Source organism: Oncorhynchus masou, chromosome 21 (genome assembly GCF_036934945.1).
Source record: "Oncorhynchus masou masou isolate Uvic2021 chromosome 21, UVic_Omas_1.1, whole genome shotgun sequence".
Lineage (NCBI taxonomy): Eukaryota > Metazoa > Chordata > Actinopteri > Salmoniformes > Salmonidae > Oncorhynchus > Oncorhynchus masou.
The window spans coordinates 29,878,348-29,894,972 of NC_088232.1; the positions used below are offsets into that span (position 1 = coordinate 29,878,348).

Below are 16,625 nucleotides of genomic sequence, written 5' to 3' on the forward strand. Positions count from 1 at the left end.
TGTGTTTCAATTATATTAGTCTGCAAAGTAGCTATACATTTCAAAGGCATTGAGCCAGCAAGTTCAAACACCCGAGCTGACAAGGTACAAAATCTGCCGTTCTGCCCCTGAACAGGCAGTTAACCCAATGTTCCTAGGCCGTCATTGAAAATAAGAATTTGTTCTTAACTGACTTGCCTAGTAAAATAAAGGTAAAAAAAAATAAAAATGAAGAGATTGCTTTATATGGCCATGGTTAGAAGGGATACATATTTTGTTACATTTCCGACAAAGGTTGTTTTTTTTAATGCATTTTAGCAAATCCTAACTGTTTTCCTAAATTTAACCTAATTCTCATAATCTGCTACGAAAAGTCAAATCACAAAAGCTATAGTCTGAGTACCAGTCTTTTTATCTAACATTCCACTCTTTGTTATTGCCATGAAGGAGCGGCAGGGAGTGGAATGTAAGGTAAAGAGACTGGTACTCAGGCTACAAAAGCAGTATCCCGTCTAGTAAAAACCGGCTTTATCTGCCTCCTCCTACTTCCTCTACGAGCACATGGAGCCGGTGACAAGACTAAACCAGTTCCATCCGACGTCGACTGAGGGCCAGTTTCAGCTGGCGTGTTGTCTTGGAGACGGCACCTCTATAAATACAGCCAGTATCGAGACACAGGCGTGCACTTTTAGTTCAGACGGGGAGTGTTGTCTTGTTCAGTTTGACAGATTTGTCTGACAAGGGAAAACCAAGTAATTTTTTCCAGGATTCTGGTCTAATGGACACACTCTTTGTAAATGCTTTTTAAGGTAAACCTTTATTTATTCTACTTTTTCACAACAACTTCCTCATTTATTATAAACTGGTAAGTTAGGCTACCGGTATTCATTATGAGCTATCCATTTTGGCTTATTCAAATCGTGTCAATATTTTTTTAGCTAGCTAGTAAGTTAACGTTAGAGTAATGTTATGGTTATGCCATATTGTACAAGTAGTAACGTTAGCTAGTTTTTACGTAGCGCTATCTTCTGACGGTAATATATTTAGGTGTTTTTGCTTGATGGAAGTGATGGGGTTGGAGTATGATTTTGGACCTCGGGAATGTCATAAACTAGCTGCAGTAACGTTCGCTTGGTAAATGTATTTTATGCTGAAATTCATACTGCCAGTAACTACTGATGGTAGTTGGCTCCTTCGACAAAGATCGTGTCCTTTTCGTTTTCCACTCGTTATTACAGCCTCATAGCTAATTTTGATATTATCGTAAATTCATGAAAATGCGCTTTTTGGTCGTAATGTGAGGTTGTGGTTAATCATTAGGTTAACAGTATGGTTAGGTTTACGGTAACGTTTTAAGAAAGTACATTGAATGAAAAGGCGGGGTTTATGACTTTGTGGCTGTGGTAACTGGTGACGACCCAGGGTTTCTATCCCGAGACTTCAGGGATTGCTGCGAAACAGGCCAGGGTTTGGAATGTGAGAAATTCTTACATAGTTGTTCATTTTGTCAATCTAAGGGCACAATCTAGATTCGAGCCAATTTCTTAAGTAGTTGAATATGTTATTACTCCTACCGCGTGAAAGTCACGCATTGACACATTTTCATTCAAAGGAGTGCCTTTGACTTGGCGGTTTGCGCACGCGCAGTTCGGCGTGAGACGACCGTTGTGCCCTATGACGTATTTTTGCACACGAACTACATGTAAAAGGTCTCCACATTGCACAGTTTGTGGAACGTTTGGTTACGTTTTTGTTCGTTTTGGACTTCAGTAATGTCTGTTTTTGTCGGTTGTTGGGCACAGAACAACACAAATATGTCGTGCAATTTTACATCTAACTAAAATGTTTATTTTATTTCGAGATAAACATTTGCATGACGACGAGTGGTTTCTAATTGAATTACAAACACGTCATAGGCGACTCTACTGTTGCCCAATTACCGGCTTCGGCTTTCCCCAAGAAAAAATGTGCATGAACAACCGAGAAAAAAAACAACCAAACGAAGACAAATGTCATCATAATATAGGCACGAACTGTTTCGGCAGGGAAGCATTGTGCGCCTTTAGCTAGCCAACTTCACAATGACATCGCCTACAAGTGTGATCGGGGATTTTTATTGGAGAAGCAGTTTCTGCCTGTCTTCATATTGTACTGTCTTTGTTTTATCCCTTTGAGAGGGCCATGGCTAGAAGGGATCCAGCTTTTGTCAAATTGCTAATTCAGTTCTCCTAACCGGCTACGAAAAATAACATTTTACGTTTATTTGACAAGCTGGATTATTTCTAGCCATTACTCTTTGAGAGCTGGAGAAAATATTGCGCTAATAGCACTACTCAAGAGTCTGCAATTCGGGATCATTGGGAAGTTCCTTTACCCATTGAAATTGACATTTTGAAATGGTTGTGGTAAGGATTGGGGAGGGATGTCCCAAGGATTCCGTATAGCACTGCTCAAGGGTGTGCTTGTTCAACATAAAAATCCTTTATCGTGACCAATAATACATTTTAAAGCAACTTTAAGCAAGTATATTGCCTATTCATCTGGATAAGACTGTTGCTGTTAACAGTAATAGGTCTGGTTGACACTGAATGCAGGAAATAGCCATAAAACTCAACACCGCAAATGACACTGTCCTCTTTATGCTACAAATTGTATTTTACTGTTTGCAGAATAATCGCTTTAGGAAAGCGCAGACTGGCTACTCTGCAGGCCCCGGCCTAGAGTGTTATGTGAAAGGTTTCAACTTCACTGGTGAACCGCCTTGGCTGCTCTGCACCTGATTAAACTACTTTGCCAAATTCCAACTCTTTCTTGTCCAGGTAAGAGTTGCTTTCCAATCCACTGTCATTTCCAACATGCATGTCATAATATTCTAGAATGGGTGTTAACAGCACATGCCTATGAAATACTGGGGTTGGTTGTAATTGGTGTACTGTAGCTCTGGGAGTAATTATGCTTGTAATTTAGGCACATTCCAGTTCCAGATAATAATGAGCAGTCTTAACTCGGATCTACTTTTTTCACAGTTTTCTTTTGTAACCAATCTAAAAGTTATTCTGCGACCATGAACACTTTCGCGCCTGCCGATTTTGCCTTCCTGGAGGAGGGCTTCTGTGCCCGTGACATTGTTGAGCAGAAGATCAATGAGATGTCCATGTCGGTAAGGAGAACTTCCTGCTGTCCCTGATTTTTCTGCATTTGGTATGAGAAGTGACTTGTCGATGAAGAATTTGTCACTGTTAGATGTATTTCTTATTCGCTTGCATCTGTGTCTTTGCCTCTCCAGGATGATAAGGATGCCTTCTACGTGTGCGACTTGAGTGACGTGCTGAAGAAGCACATGCGATGGGCGCGTGCCATGCCTCGCGTAACGCCCTTCTATGCTGTCAAATGCAATGACAGCCGGACTGTTGTCACGACCTTGGCCTCCTTGGGCGCTGGCTTTGACTGTGCAAGCAAGGTATGTCTCATTCTCAACATCTCCTAGTTTATTGAAATGGCCTTGACTGCCGACCCTGCTGCCCTGTCAATGTGTTTCCTGTTCTGACCCAGTCTGTTTTTGTCCCATCAGACTGAAATCCAGATTGTTCAGTCTCTGGGTGTGGATGCTAGCAGGATCATCTACGCCAACCCTTGCAAGCAGGTATCCCAGATCAAGTATGCCTCTGCCCACGGCGTGCAGATGATGACCTTCGACAGCGACGTGGAGCTCATGAAGGTGGCTCGGTGCCACGACAATGCCAAGTAAGAAACATCTCCACGGCTATTCTTTAGCCACACTGAAAACACTTGGTTTTGTAAGAAACTTATCCGGCTACTCTAGAAAAGTGCACCTCCAACTTTTCTTTCTCCCTGCCCAGACTAGTCCTGCGCATTGCCACAGATGATTCCAAGGCTGTGTGCCAGCTCAGTGTCAAGTTTGGTGCCACCATGAAGGCATGCCGGGGTCTCCTGGAGAGGGCTAAGGAACTGGGCCTGGACGTTATCGGGGTCAGCTTCCACGTGGGGAGTGGCTGCACTGACCCAGAAACCTACAGCCAGGCCATCTCTGATGCCCGCTGTGTCTTTGACATGGGGGTAAGTGTCTTTCTGCTTGGAACGTATCACCTACATTTTATAAATGGACCCTTAACCTGCAGTTGGTCCTCAAGTAGGTCTAACTCATCTTTGTTGGTTCTCTTTTCTGCAGGCTGAGGTGGGTTTCAACATGACCCTCCTGGACATTGGTGGCGGTTTCCCTGGGTCTGAGGATACCAAGCTCAAGTTTGAGGATATCACAGCAGTTATCAACCCAGCACTGGACAAGTATTTCCCTGCCGACTCTGGGATCCGGATCATTGCTGAGCCAGGCCGCTACTATGTGGCCTCTGCCTACACCCTAGCTGTTAACGTCATCGCAAAGAAGGTCATCATGAACGAGCAGTCTGCCTCTGACGGTATGAGCAAATTGACTCAATCTGCAAATTTGTGGTTAATGCCTGACATAAAATTGCATCACTCAATTCAAAGTAATAGCGAGCCAAGTTTCATTGTAATTTACACAACTCTGCCCCTACAGAGGATGACGATTGGATCAGTGACCGGACTCTGATGTACTATGTGAATGATGGCGTCTATGGCTCCTTCAACTGTATTCTATATGACCATGCTCACCCCTTGCCTACCCTGCACAAGGTAAGTTGATTAACACACTTTATTTCACTCAACCAAACTAACACTCACAAAGTTAGTCCATAAAACCAATAAAATAAGTCTGACAATTGTTTGTTAATCCCTGTTCTCATTATCCACCTACAGAAGCCAAAGCCAGATGAGCGTATGTACCCCTGCAGCATCTGGGGACCAACCTGTGACGGCCTGGATCGCATCGCTGAGGTGTGCACTCTTCCGGATATGCAAGTGGGAGAGTGGCTGCTGTTTGAGAATATGGGGGCCTACACTGTGGCTGCGTCCTCTACCTTCAACGGCTTCCAGAAGCCAGAAATCTACTACATCATGTCCCGCACAGCTTGGTAAGTTGTTGGGAATGTAGAGAGAAATAGAATGTGATTGTGGAAACATCTCTCCATACAGAGGTATCATCAATTCTCAACCTTTCTGATTTTAAATCTGTTTTGGTTTTCTCTTGTCCCTGTGTAGGCAGTGCATACAGCAGATCTGTGCCCAGGGGATGCCCACTCCCGTTGAGGATGTGTCCTGTGTGACATCCAGCTGTGGCCATGAGAGCAGCCTGGTGCTGCCCACCAAGTCTAGCCAGACCTGTGTGCTCTAAGCACAACACCACCATAATCCCATACATACACACTGCCACTACTGGCCCAGTACTCTGTGTTATTATTAATTTCCTATTTAATGTTTTTTTTTTTTACTCATACCGTTGAAAGGCCAGTTACTTGACGGGAGAATGAGAGGGGCATGTTAGTGCACATTTCTCACTTTTCTGTATGAAAGACTGAGATCTAATCCTGAGCTGAGGCTGAATCTCTCTTAAAACATCACTAAAGGTACATCTCGGAGGGTTGGAGTCATATTGTTACAGGGTTCCGATTGGCTTATGCCTACAAAGGTTGTATGTTCAATTCCAGTAGGGGCCACAAAACACCTTAATTTGCACTGACCATAAATCGCTTTAGATGAGAGCATTTGCAAAAGGACAATGTAAATGTTACATGACAGTGTTGTAGGGGATTTTCTCTTGTAAACTCCAATTCCCAGAAGGCTCCCTGTTTCAATTGAATCCACAACCCAATCTCATGACTCTAAAGGGGCTGTTTGAGGGTGGCTTACTTCTCCAGGAAATGGCTGCTACAGATATTAAATTTTCCCCGATCTCCTCTTTCATACAGAACCCTTTGTTCAATGTAGGGACTCAACATGCAGACTGTCCCTCTTTTTTTACAATGTCTTTTATTGCTAGGTAGTATGTCAGTTAATGATACAAATAATAATTATTACTATTGACGATGCATTTTAAAAAGGATACGCAGGAGATGGGATTGCACATTTGTATCACTTTCCTATGGAAACATTTTTTAATTTTGTATTTTTTTTTTAAATAAAATGTGTAAGTGCAGAGCTGAATGTTGTGGTCCTTTCTGGGGGTATAGTCCTTATCCTTTTGGTAGAGATAACTACTGTAGTAATATCCCACACGGTGTTAAGTGATTCATTCTTATTAATAATATACAGTACCAGTCAAATTGGGACTCAAGGGTTTTGCCTTTTTTTTCCTATGTTGTAGAATAATGGTGATGACCTCAACTGTGTATCTTGCATCCTGGTCCATGAAGCTGCTACTTTGGAAGTTGTGGGAGCTGCACCAGAACCTGGCAGATGGAGCCTGTTCTAGGCATCTTCTTTGTGGCAACCTGGAATAAGAATGTTAACATGACTTCATATTACTCAATTGACAATGCTTCTAATGTCCTGGGGTATACAGTGGGGCAAAAGAAGTATTTAGTCAGCCACCAATTGTGCAAGTTCTCCCACTTAAAAAGATGAGGCCTGTAATTTTCATCATAGGTACACTTCAACTATGACAGACAGAATGAGGGGGGAAAAATCCAGAAAATCACATTGTAGGATTTTTAATGAATTTGCAAATTATGGTGGAAAATAAGGATTTGGTCAGTAACAAGTTTCTCAATACTTTGTTATATATCCTTTGACAGAGCTCAAACATTTTCTGTAAGTCTTCACAAGGTTTCACACTGTTGCTGGTACTTTGGCCCGTTCCTCCATGCACATCTCCTCTAGAGCAGTGATGTTTTGGGGCTGTTGCTGGGCAATGCGGACTTTCAACTCCCTCCAAAGATTTTCTATGGGGTTGAGATCTGGAGACTGGCTAGGCCACTCCAGGACCTTGAAATGCTTCTTACGAAGCCACTCCTTCGTTGCCCGGGTGGTGTGTTTGGGATCATTGTTATGCTGAAAGAACCAGCCACGTTTCATCTTCAATGCCCTTGCTGATGGTAGGCTTTGTTACTTTGGTCCCAGCTCTCTGCAGGTCTTTTTTTTTTTTTAACCTTTATTTTACTAGGTAAGTCAGTTAAGAACAAATTCTAATTTTCAATGACGGCCTAGGAACAATGACTGCCTGTTCGGTTACTAGTCCAATGCTCTAACCACTAGGCTACACTGCCGCCCCAGCGTAGCCTAGTGGCTCGTCGCTCGTCATTCACTGGGTGTGGTTCTGGGATTTTTGCTCACCGTTCTTGTGATCATTTTGACCCCACGGGGTGAGATCTTGCGTGGAGCCCCAGATCGAGGGAAATTATCAGTGGTCTTGTATGTCTTCCATTTCCTAATAATTGCTCCCACAGTTGATTTCTTCAAACCAAGCTGCTTACCTATTGCAGGTTCAGTCTTCCCAGCCTGGTGCAAGTCTACAATTTTGTTTCTGGTGTCCTTTGACAGCTCTTTGGTCTTGGCCATAGTGGAGTTTGGAGTGTGACTGTTTGAGGTTGTGGACTGGTCTTTTATACTGATAACAAGTTCAAACAGGTGCCATTAATACAGGTAACGAGTGGAGGACAGAGGAGCCTCTTAAAGAAGAAGTTACAGGTCTGCGAGAGCCAGAAATCTTGCTTGTTTGTAGGGTGACCAAATACTTATTTTCCACCATAATTTGCAAATAAATTCATTAACCTTACAATGTGATTTTCTGGATTTCTCATTTTGTCTGCCGTAGTTGAAGTGTACCTATGATGAAAATTACAGGCCTCTCATCTTAAGTGGGAGAACTTGCACAATTGGTGGCTGACTAAATACTTTTTGCCCCACTGTAACTCATTAGTTGAAATCGTACAGACGGTGGATTGAGGAGCCCTCAGGCTGAGCGCACACTGACATGGCCACGGTAGTTGAAGTGCTTGGATGGAGCTTAACAACAGTGTCTGGCAATAGTTCCAGATGTGCACGCTAGAGAAGTCCACCCCATGGGGGTCCAAGGGACCCTGACCCTGCAGGTTCAGATGCGTCATCACATACTTAAAAAAAGCACAGCAGGGATTGTGGTTAAAGCAACACTGAGAAAAGTTCAGTGGAGTAGAAGGAAGGTAACCCACGAAAAGACAAAAGGCAGCCTGTATAATGCAAAAATTATACTTCCCTGAACTTTACAAAATGATTTACAATAGCAGAAGCAGATATGTTTATAACAGAACTTGATGAAATATGAAGGCGACTTAATCTAGGATGCTGTTTATCAATCCAGTCTAATCCTACCGGTAGATGCTCCCAGTTCTGCATTTTAAGAAGACGTTGGCCTGGTCCACCACCAGCATCTCAATGGAGGACGGGAAGTCAAATCCTCACCCTCCAGCACCGTACGCAGGCAAAGCAGAGACACTATAGGATGTCAGAGGACTAGAATTGGTGCTTAGAGCCTAAAAATGCTTCCCAAGATGGACACACCTGGTTTGGAGAATGGGGGGGGTCAATGGTTATTAATGGTCAGAGGTAAAGCTGGGTGATATGGACAAAATTCCACATTGCAATAAATTAACATTTTTTTTGCGATAACAATTCAGTGAATAATCATTTTTGGGGGAGGAGCTAGAGCTTGGCGATGTGGACAGAAAGTCATATTGCGATAATTGTCACCTATTGGCTTCTTTGCATATTCAAGCCTGTCTCAAAATACAACATTGCTCCTGGAGGATGGTTGGCCACCCTTGGTAGCCTATAAAATATTATAACTTTACAATTACAAATGAATACTTTTTATGTTTTTTGAATATAATTCCCTCCTCCAAAAAAAATATAAAAAAATGAATCTACAGTTCAAAACAGACTCTGGGACGACAGATCCAATATACATACAACCACTGCACATTCAACAATTAAGCAATGAGACTGATGCAACAGATCAGACGTTTAAGGGGTAAAAGTACAAAAACAACATCAGGGAAAAGGTTCCAATTGTTTTTCCACCATTAATTTCCCATAGGGGATTTTAAAAACACTTATTATAAGGGCTGTGTTTTGTGTAGGCTTACCCTGTTGTGTCGGTTTGATAACCATGTAAATCTCAATTGGACAAGTTGACTTTTATCAATATATTTGGCTCTATTTACTCTCAGATTCAAAAATGCTAATTAGCATCAAAGTAGGGGTACTAAGCTAACATATGGAATTGTTTTCAGATGGTCATACCATGGATCATTTAGCTATTTGATTTAGAATTTTAGGACCCCTTTAGGTATTATTTTTTGAATAAACATATTGTTTGTAGAATGAGCAGCGATGCTCCTCTGGGTGTAAACTCTATGGATTTGAAAAATAGAAGTGCTCAGTAGAAAGGACCCCATTGTACTGCGACACAACATACAGAATGAAATTGTGTATGGTGCAATATGTATGTCCAATTTTTAAAACATACTGAACATCATGCAATATGAATGGGCTAATTAACAAAGGGATTTAAAAGTGTTTTCTAAAGTTGATTATTATAACTATATTATTAATATTGTTATTACTATTATTATTAACAGTAGATAAATAACGTTTTGTTATTTGTATTACTGCTGTTACCATGATTACTATCTAGTAATCCTTACTTTTAATGCTGTTAACAATAATGTCAATGCTATAATATTATTTGTAAAGGCGATTAACTGTTTTCCTTTTTCCATATTGTTAAACAAAATTAATTTGCAAAATACATTTGCTCACAAAAATGTTATGAATTGTCGACCATTGTATAATTTTTTACCATCTTCATTGCGATACTTTTATTTTGAAGTGAAATCGCTGTGGTCACGACCTTATTCCTTCTACGTCTGGTTTATTGTTGCTGGTAGAATGTAGGTGGGAGACACCGGTAGACACGTGTGTTTGGGGTTTTCCGCAGGACAATAGGGTCACTTTTGGTATTCAAATTACAGGGATAATCCATAATAAATATTTGACAAAAACGTATATTACACTAGATTCTATTACCAAACTCTGTGCTCTTACTTTGGCTGTAGTTGATTCACCCAGACAGACTGTGTGATTTTATGTCGATGACAGCAAAGTTTTAGTTGGGAAATATTTTATCAAGGCCTTGAGGAAAGATTCCGCTCTTCCCTTTTTAACGGAACCTGCTCTTGCTACAAGAAAGGGATGCTCCTATACAACAGGCGCGTGCTTGATAACATTATAATAGGTCCTCAAAGTTGCTGAAGCTTTCATCTGATGAGAGGTTGTGGGGGTATGACACTGGGCACAAGAACTGGTGGGTTGTTGATCTGCAGTGACCTCTCAACTATGGTTGCCTATTTGGTCATATTTGACCAATTAATTAATTATGCATCATGGGGATATCAGTTTACTGTTTGCCTGTTTTAACTGTTACCATGGCAGAACTTCATTTATTATTAACCATTTTGGTGTCTAGGTTTCTTACTCAGACCATTTTGGACTTAGATTTTACATGTCAATGAAAATTAACAATAGCAGAAGTGTATGGAAGAATGCATCTTACTTCACTGAAAGAGAGATGTTGACCATGTAGAACATGTAAAACACCCTCTTGCGTTCCAATGGAGGGCACAACCTCAAGACAAGACAAAGAAAAGGCTCAGAGAACTGTAAGGTTTCGGGTGGCATCTGCAAATAGTGGTCGCATTTTAACTGAGGTTTTCAAGGATGACACATTGACATTGTGTGGCTCAGTGACAGACTCAGTTGACTCGGACTGCACCAGCAACTCGGAGAGCGAGCAGGTGAGCTCCCCACCAACCAGTGAGGCAAATGGGCATTTGTGTGGGCTGGTGGGCACAGCGCCGGATGATTGCGGGAGTGATCCGGATGACCTGCTTATGTACGCTAGCACCAAAAAGGAGCTGCTCTTTAGCAACAAGCGCATTAATATCTGCAGCAAGAATGGGACTGTACGTGGTGTGAAGAACAAAGTCAGTGCAGGTCAAGCGCTGTTCAACAACCTTTCCAACCTCTCCAACGTGTATACAGTGAGTAATTTAACAATGTTATATTCCTCATAGCTATCCTAGCAGGCTTGTGTTTACTTTAGGGAAAAGTCACACAATGTCAAAACACATCATCATGAGACTTTTGGATCATGCTTGATTTAGGGCATCAGGAGACTTGAAAGCAGTATAAAACTTCAATGTATAAAAAGCGGACTAATGAATAATATATGAAAAAATTGTTTCAGTAAAATTCCCCTTTTATAACAATTCCCCTTTCTAGTCACAATTTACAGTGTGTTCCTAATACCTATGCAATTACAGGGTAACTACAGTGAAGGTACACATTGTTACAGTACTTACAACAGCATTTATCTGTTTCTTTCTCTACCTGCCGTCTTGAAGGGTAACCTGCGTGGCAACCGACCTCATCTGAAAAAAATACCATGGGAAAAAGATGATGGGAACTGAGACTGGGTCTACTGACTCTGCTGGCTATTATAACACACAACCTTTGGTCTTCAAGATTCGTGTTGATGTATTTACTTCAGGGACAGTCACACGAGGCCCAGTGTCTCAATTACTCCCCCGGTCCCTTATGGTTTATGACCTGAATGGTTGAGATAATAGGGAATAATCAAGCAATCCTAAATCCAATACAGTAGAGATCCAAACCCTATAGTTATGAACAGACTAATCCTCTAAATACACCATTATTCTAGAGGCTGTGTAAATCAGCTATGCCAAACCCTGTATTGGACATGTGCTATTGAATGGATGAATTCAAAATAAAAATCGTAATGTCCTACAAATCTGTTTTTGATCAGTAAAAACCCCCACTTTCACTTAAAGTTACAGTCCTATGACTGTAAGACAACGTACTTCAACAAGGAAAAGTTATCAGAATGGAGCATAATATTTATTTGCTGATTTTTATAAATATTTTCTAAGGTTAAATGTTTTTGTAAGTGGGCTGCTTTGTGAGTGTAAATTAGATTAAATCATTTAAGACTGTATTCTTGGAAGAACAATGCATTCTTTATATAGTAAAACCATGCTTAACCATGCTCTTGCGCTATTGTATTTTGAAGACTAAGAACCATGTAGGTTTGTAAGTTTATACACAGGTAATAATTCTAGCTTTTTCTTTCATTTTCCAGATGAAATATATATATTTTTACCTTTATTTAACTAGGCAAGTCCATTTAGAACAAATTCTTATTTTCAATGACAGCCTAGGAACAGTGGATTAAGTGCCATGTTCAGGGGAAGAACGACAGGTTTTTACCTTGTCAGCTTGGGGATTCGATCTTGGAACCTGTTGGTTACTAGTCCAACGCTCTAACCACCTGCCGCCCCAAATATGTTATACTCAATGTATGTTTTTTCATATCCTGAATGTATGCTTTTTAAGACACAAGATACAGTGAATTATACTGTTAAAATCAATCTTAAATAAAGTTTTATAGCTTTTCAACATGGTGTTCGTTAGTTCCATAATTTCAATTGAAGTCAGTGTTGCATTTTGACACAATGTAACATTTCAAATTCCATTTATTGGCACATTCCAATGCACAAATGTCAACCAATTACACACCCAGATGACATTTTTCACAATGTAAAGTAACTCCTATGGAAAAACTGAGCCTCATTTCTTTAAATATAGGAATTCTACAAACAAAATTCCATATATAACTATAACTCAATACCAGACTGACACCCATACCAGACATGTATTGCCCAATGTAGTGCTTCAGAAATTGGATCTCTGTTGACAGTCAGTGACAGTAGTGGCCTTCAGAACACTGTTAGCAAGGCAAAGACTCCATAGAGCAGGGCACAGGGGTACGCTACCAACAGCTGCTGACCCTCCATAGCCAGGGTGGAGATGAAGATCTTGGAAGCTGAGAGACTGCACCAGCCAATCGCCAACAAGGCCAGGGTCGTTCCGATGATCCCTCTGGACGTAAATCAAAAGTCAAATTTGACAGAACAAAGGACATGACAGAACAGAAATCAAGATGAGCAAACTGTGTTTTCCTACACAATATTATTTAGGCAACCTTTTAATTGTTTTTGGACTGGAAAGGCCTACTCTCTGTAGGGGAAAGACGACTGCAAATGTAGAAAGTGCCACAGTGGGGAGGAGGCGGTAGCCCAGCACACTGGCTACACAGCCATAGGACACAGTCAGCGAACCCAACAGGGTCAACAGGGTGTAGATCATCATACAGCCGATGGTACTGATCCCATAGACATAGCCAAAGTGGGATTTGCCTGCCTATATAAAGAGTAAATACATTTTGTTCCAGTACACTTTCTGTACAATACATCCACAGTTACATACAGCAAAGCTACAAATATTTTTTTTACCTGAATAGTAAATCATGATGACTTGGGCTGTGAAAACATGCAACACACACACACACTTGGACATAAGCTGCTGGGGAGGTTCTTCACCATGAGTAAAGTGACATCCAGAGCGATACAGAACAGAATAGGGTCAGGTCGGTCTCATTCATGATGCTGCCATCTGCTGGGATCATAGGGTTCAGCACTGTCAACGTCTTCTGCCATATGTGCTCAAAATTCATGCCAATCTCTGCACAAATACACAACAGATGAATAAAAGCAGATGTGAAGATGAGAAGACCTACAGTTGAAGTCAGAAGTTTACATACACTTAGGTTGGAGTCATTAAAACTCGTTTTTCAAACACTCCACAAATGTCTTGTTAGCAAACTATAGTTTTGGCAAGTCGGTTAGGACATCTACTTTGTGCATGACACAAGTAATTTTTCCAACAATTGTTTACAAACAGATTATTTCACTTATAATTCACTGTATCACAATTCCAGTGGGTCAGAAGTTTACATACACTAAGTTGACTGTGCCTTTAAACAGCTTGGAAAATTCCAGAAAATGATGTCAGGCTTTAGAAGCTTCTGACAGGTTGATTGACATAATTTGAGTCAATTGGAGGTGTACTTACGGATGTAATTCAAGGCCTACCTTCAAACTCAGTGCCTCTCTGCTTGACATCATGGGAAAATCAAAAGAATTCAGCCAAGACCTTAGAAAATCAATTGTAGACCTCCACAACTCCACGAGCAATTTCCAAATGTCTGAAGGTACCGCGTTAATCTGTACTAACAATAGTACGCAAGTATAAACACCATGGGACCACGCAGTCATCATACTGCTCAGGAAGGAGATGCTTTCTGTCTCCTAGAGATGAACGTACGTTGGTGCGGAAAGTGAAAAGCAATCCCAGAACAACAGTAAAGGACCCTGTGAAGATGCTGGAGGAAACAGGTACAAAAGTATCTATATCCACAGTAAAATGAGTCCTATATTGACATAACCTGAAAGGCCACTCAGCAAAGAAGAAGCCACTGCTCAAAAACCGCCATAAAAAAGCCAGACTACGGTGTGCAACTGCACATGGGGACAAAGATTGTACTTTTTGGAGAAATGTCCTCTGGTCTGATGAAACAAAAATAGAACTGTTTGGCCATAATGACCATCGTTAACTGTACTTCAACTGTACTCACTCATCCTCATACTCTGGGTTAAACTTTTAGCCATTGTAGTCATTGGCCACCTGTCCTTGATCATCGATGTAATACCCTGACTGGTAGAAGTCCTGTTCACATTTCTGAAAGTCCCCCATTACTATGGAGTAGGTGGAAAAGACGAAGATAAAGATCATTACTGTAAAAGATGAGTGAAGTAAGGGGCCCTTGTGAGGAGGGCTGCTCAGTTCCCACATGTTATATCACAAAACGAGTTGCCAATCAAATCACAATTTTATAAGCTACAAATTAAAATACAAATTCTGAGCAAGACCTCCTGTTATGTTGTCAGGGGAGAGAGAACATTTGAAGGCTGTGTGGGGGATGTACAAATGTGTAAATAGTTTCCTCTATTTGAGCTGGGGCATGATAACCCCAGAGAAGTAGACTAAGTAGCCCACTTTCTATCTAATCTATTTCTTAATTTCCTATTCTCTATTTTCACTCCGTTTTCTAGGTATAGTAATATGTCTTATGCAAATTAAGCCAGTTGCAGAAATGCAATGGTTTTGGATACTGGGTGCTACTGAACAGAATTAACCATTTCCACTGTTTACATGGCTCTTATTTTGAAGGATTTTTAAACAGCTCAAATCGGATGTTGCTGGCTATACATGAGTTAAGACAGTCATATGATTTCCCTGTGGGCAAAGCTGCTTACTTAAAATAAAAAATATATAGTAATTAAAAAAAAGGGGTAACAGTGAATTAGTATTCATACATTTACAAGATAGTAATACATTTACATTTTGTTCTACATATTAAAAACAACCAAGTCCAGCTAACTAGCTAGCTACCTTGCTAAACCTAGTATCAGCTGGAGATAAATTAACGTAAACTCGTATATCGCATTGGTCCGTACAATTGCCCTTATTTTAGTGCCCCAAAAACGTAATACTTCCAGATCAACTGTAATGTCAATACCATTGTAAAGCACAATTTCTCCCCTTTCCAACAGAATCAATTACATGACCTAAACGCTGCCCATTTCTGCATAATTCAAGTAGGCAATGAGCCCCGTCGGGCCTTTTTAAAAATGGCGGGTGGGGAAGTGAAACTAATGGGTGAAAGTGTGAAAGAGAGATGTTGTGTGGGAAAATTGCTTTTTTTCACTCGATCTGTCCAACTTATCACCTTATCGCCTCTAAAATGTAAATAAAACACTATAAAGAGTTTATATAATGTGTCATTACATACTATGCAGTGGGAAAGGGGTTGGTAAGTGAGCTCTTTACCCGTGTGAGGTTTGTGTCGCATTTGAATCGGGTTTTTAGGGCGGTGCTAAAGTGATCTTAGAAGTAAACAGCGGCTTTGAGAATGATGATCGCATGCAATGATGATGGAAAAAATTACTAGGTTTCCCCCCTTACTGTCCAGTTCTTGTTTTTAAAGGATGATAGAAGTGCTACACCTGGTGGAGAGAGATTGTAAGACAGAAATAGCTTTATGTGTGCTGTACGTTACAACATGACACGTCAAGATGTAATGGAGGGTCAGTTTATTCAACATATCTCCAATACTATAGAGCCATTACCATGTCAATCACCCCTTGAATAGAAACCTAGTTCACACCCCCGATTTTGACGTCAACACAGTCGCTACAGTTCCATTAGTTTTCTTTATAGCCTCGTTTGAATGTTGCGGTTGTGCACATTTGTACGGAATGGGTTGATTTTATGTTAGCTGTCAATGAAATAGCATGGAAAGCTAGGAAGAGCACAAAAAAGACCTGCTGATATTCTCAACATTTACAGATATTCTTACCATAATTCAGTTCTCTTCTAGCAATTGACGGTGGAATAAAAGACAACATTTCCACCACGGCTGATGTAAGTATAAATTATTTGAACACAATCATTGATTACATTAATCTCTAGCTATCTGATGTCATAGCCAGTTGCTACACGAGTGTAGTAGCTACCAGGGGCACAACTTTCACTGGGGGCACAACTTTCCCCCCCACATTCTGAAGGCCCCCCCCCCCCCCACACACACACACACAGTTTTATCATTGGAATGTGATACAAAATGAGGCAACAGTGTGCTTTAGGATGTCTCCGAGTGGTAGGGTAGGCTTTTTTGAGTGTTTATGTGACAAATAAATATAATAACTATGCCTCCCCCCACTTCTAAAACCATAGTTGCACCCCTGGTAGCT

At 40.9% G+C, this 16,625-nt stretch overlaps 2 protein-coding genes across 2 annotated transcripts; one reads left to right on the forward strand and one right to left on the reverse strand.

Annotated features, from left to right (window-relative positions):
- Nucleotides 1-626: 626 nt before the first annotated feature.
- Nucleotides 627-6,052, forward strand: LOC135508082 (ornithine decarboxylase 1-like). The gene is made up of 10 exons (XM_064928012.1): nt 627-788; nt 2,649-2,798; nt 3,006-3,139; nt 3,266-3,439; nt 3,551-3,723; nt 3,840-4,056; nt 4,169-4,415; nt 4,538-4,653; nt 4,777-4,991; nt 5,119-6,052. The coding sequence occupies exons 3-10, from the start codon at nt 3,044-3,046 to the stop codon at nt 5,249-5,251; spliced, it is 1,371 nt and encodes a 456-aa protein (XP_064784084.1). The 5' UTR covers nt 627-788; nt 2,649-2,798; nt 3,006-3,043; the 3' UTR covers nt 5,252-6,052.
- Nucleotides 6,053-12,545: 6,493 nt separating this feature from the next.
- On the reverse strand, nt 12,546-15,724 carry LOC135507477 (protein YIPF7-like). The gene is given in 5 exon segments (XM_064927005.1): nt 12,546-12,850; nt 12,984-13,173; nt 13,353-13,396; nt 13,399-13,494; nt 15,703-15,724. Coding segments are annotated over 5 exon segments (513 nt in total). The 3' UTR covers nt 12,546-12,689.
- Nucleotides 15,725-16,625: the final 901 nt, after the last annotated feature.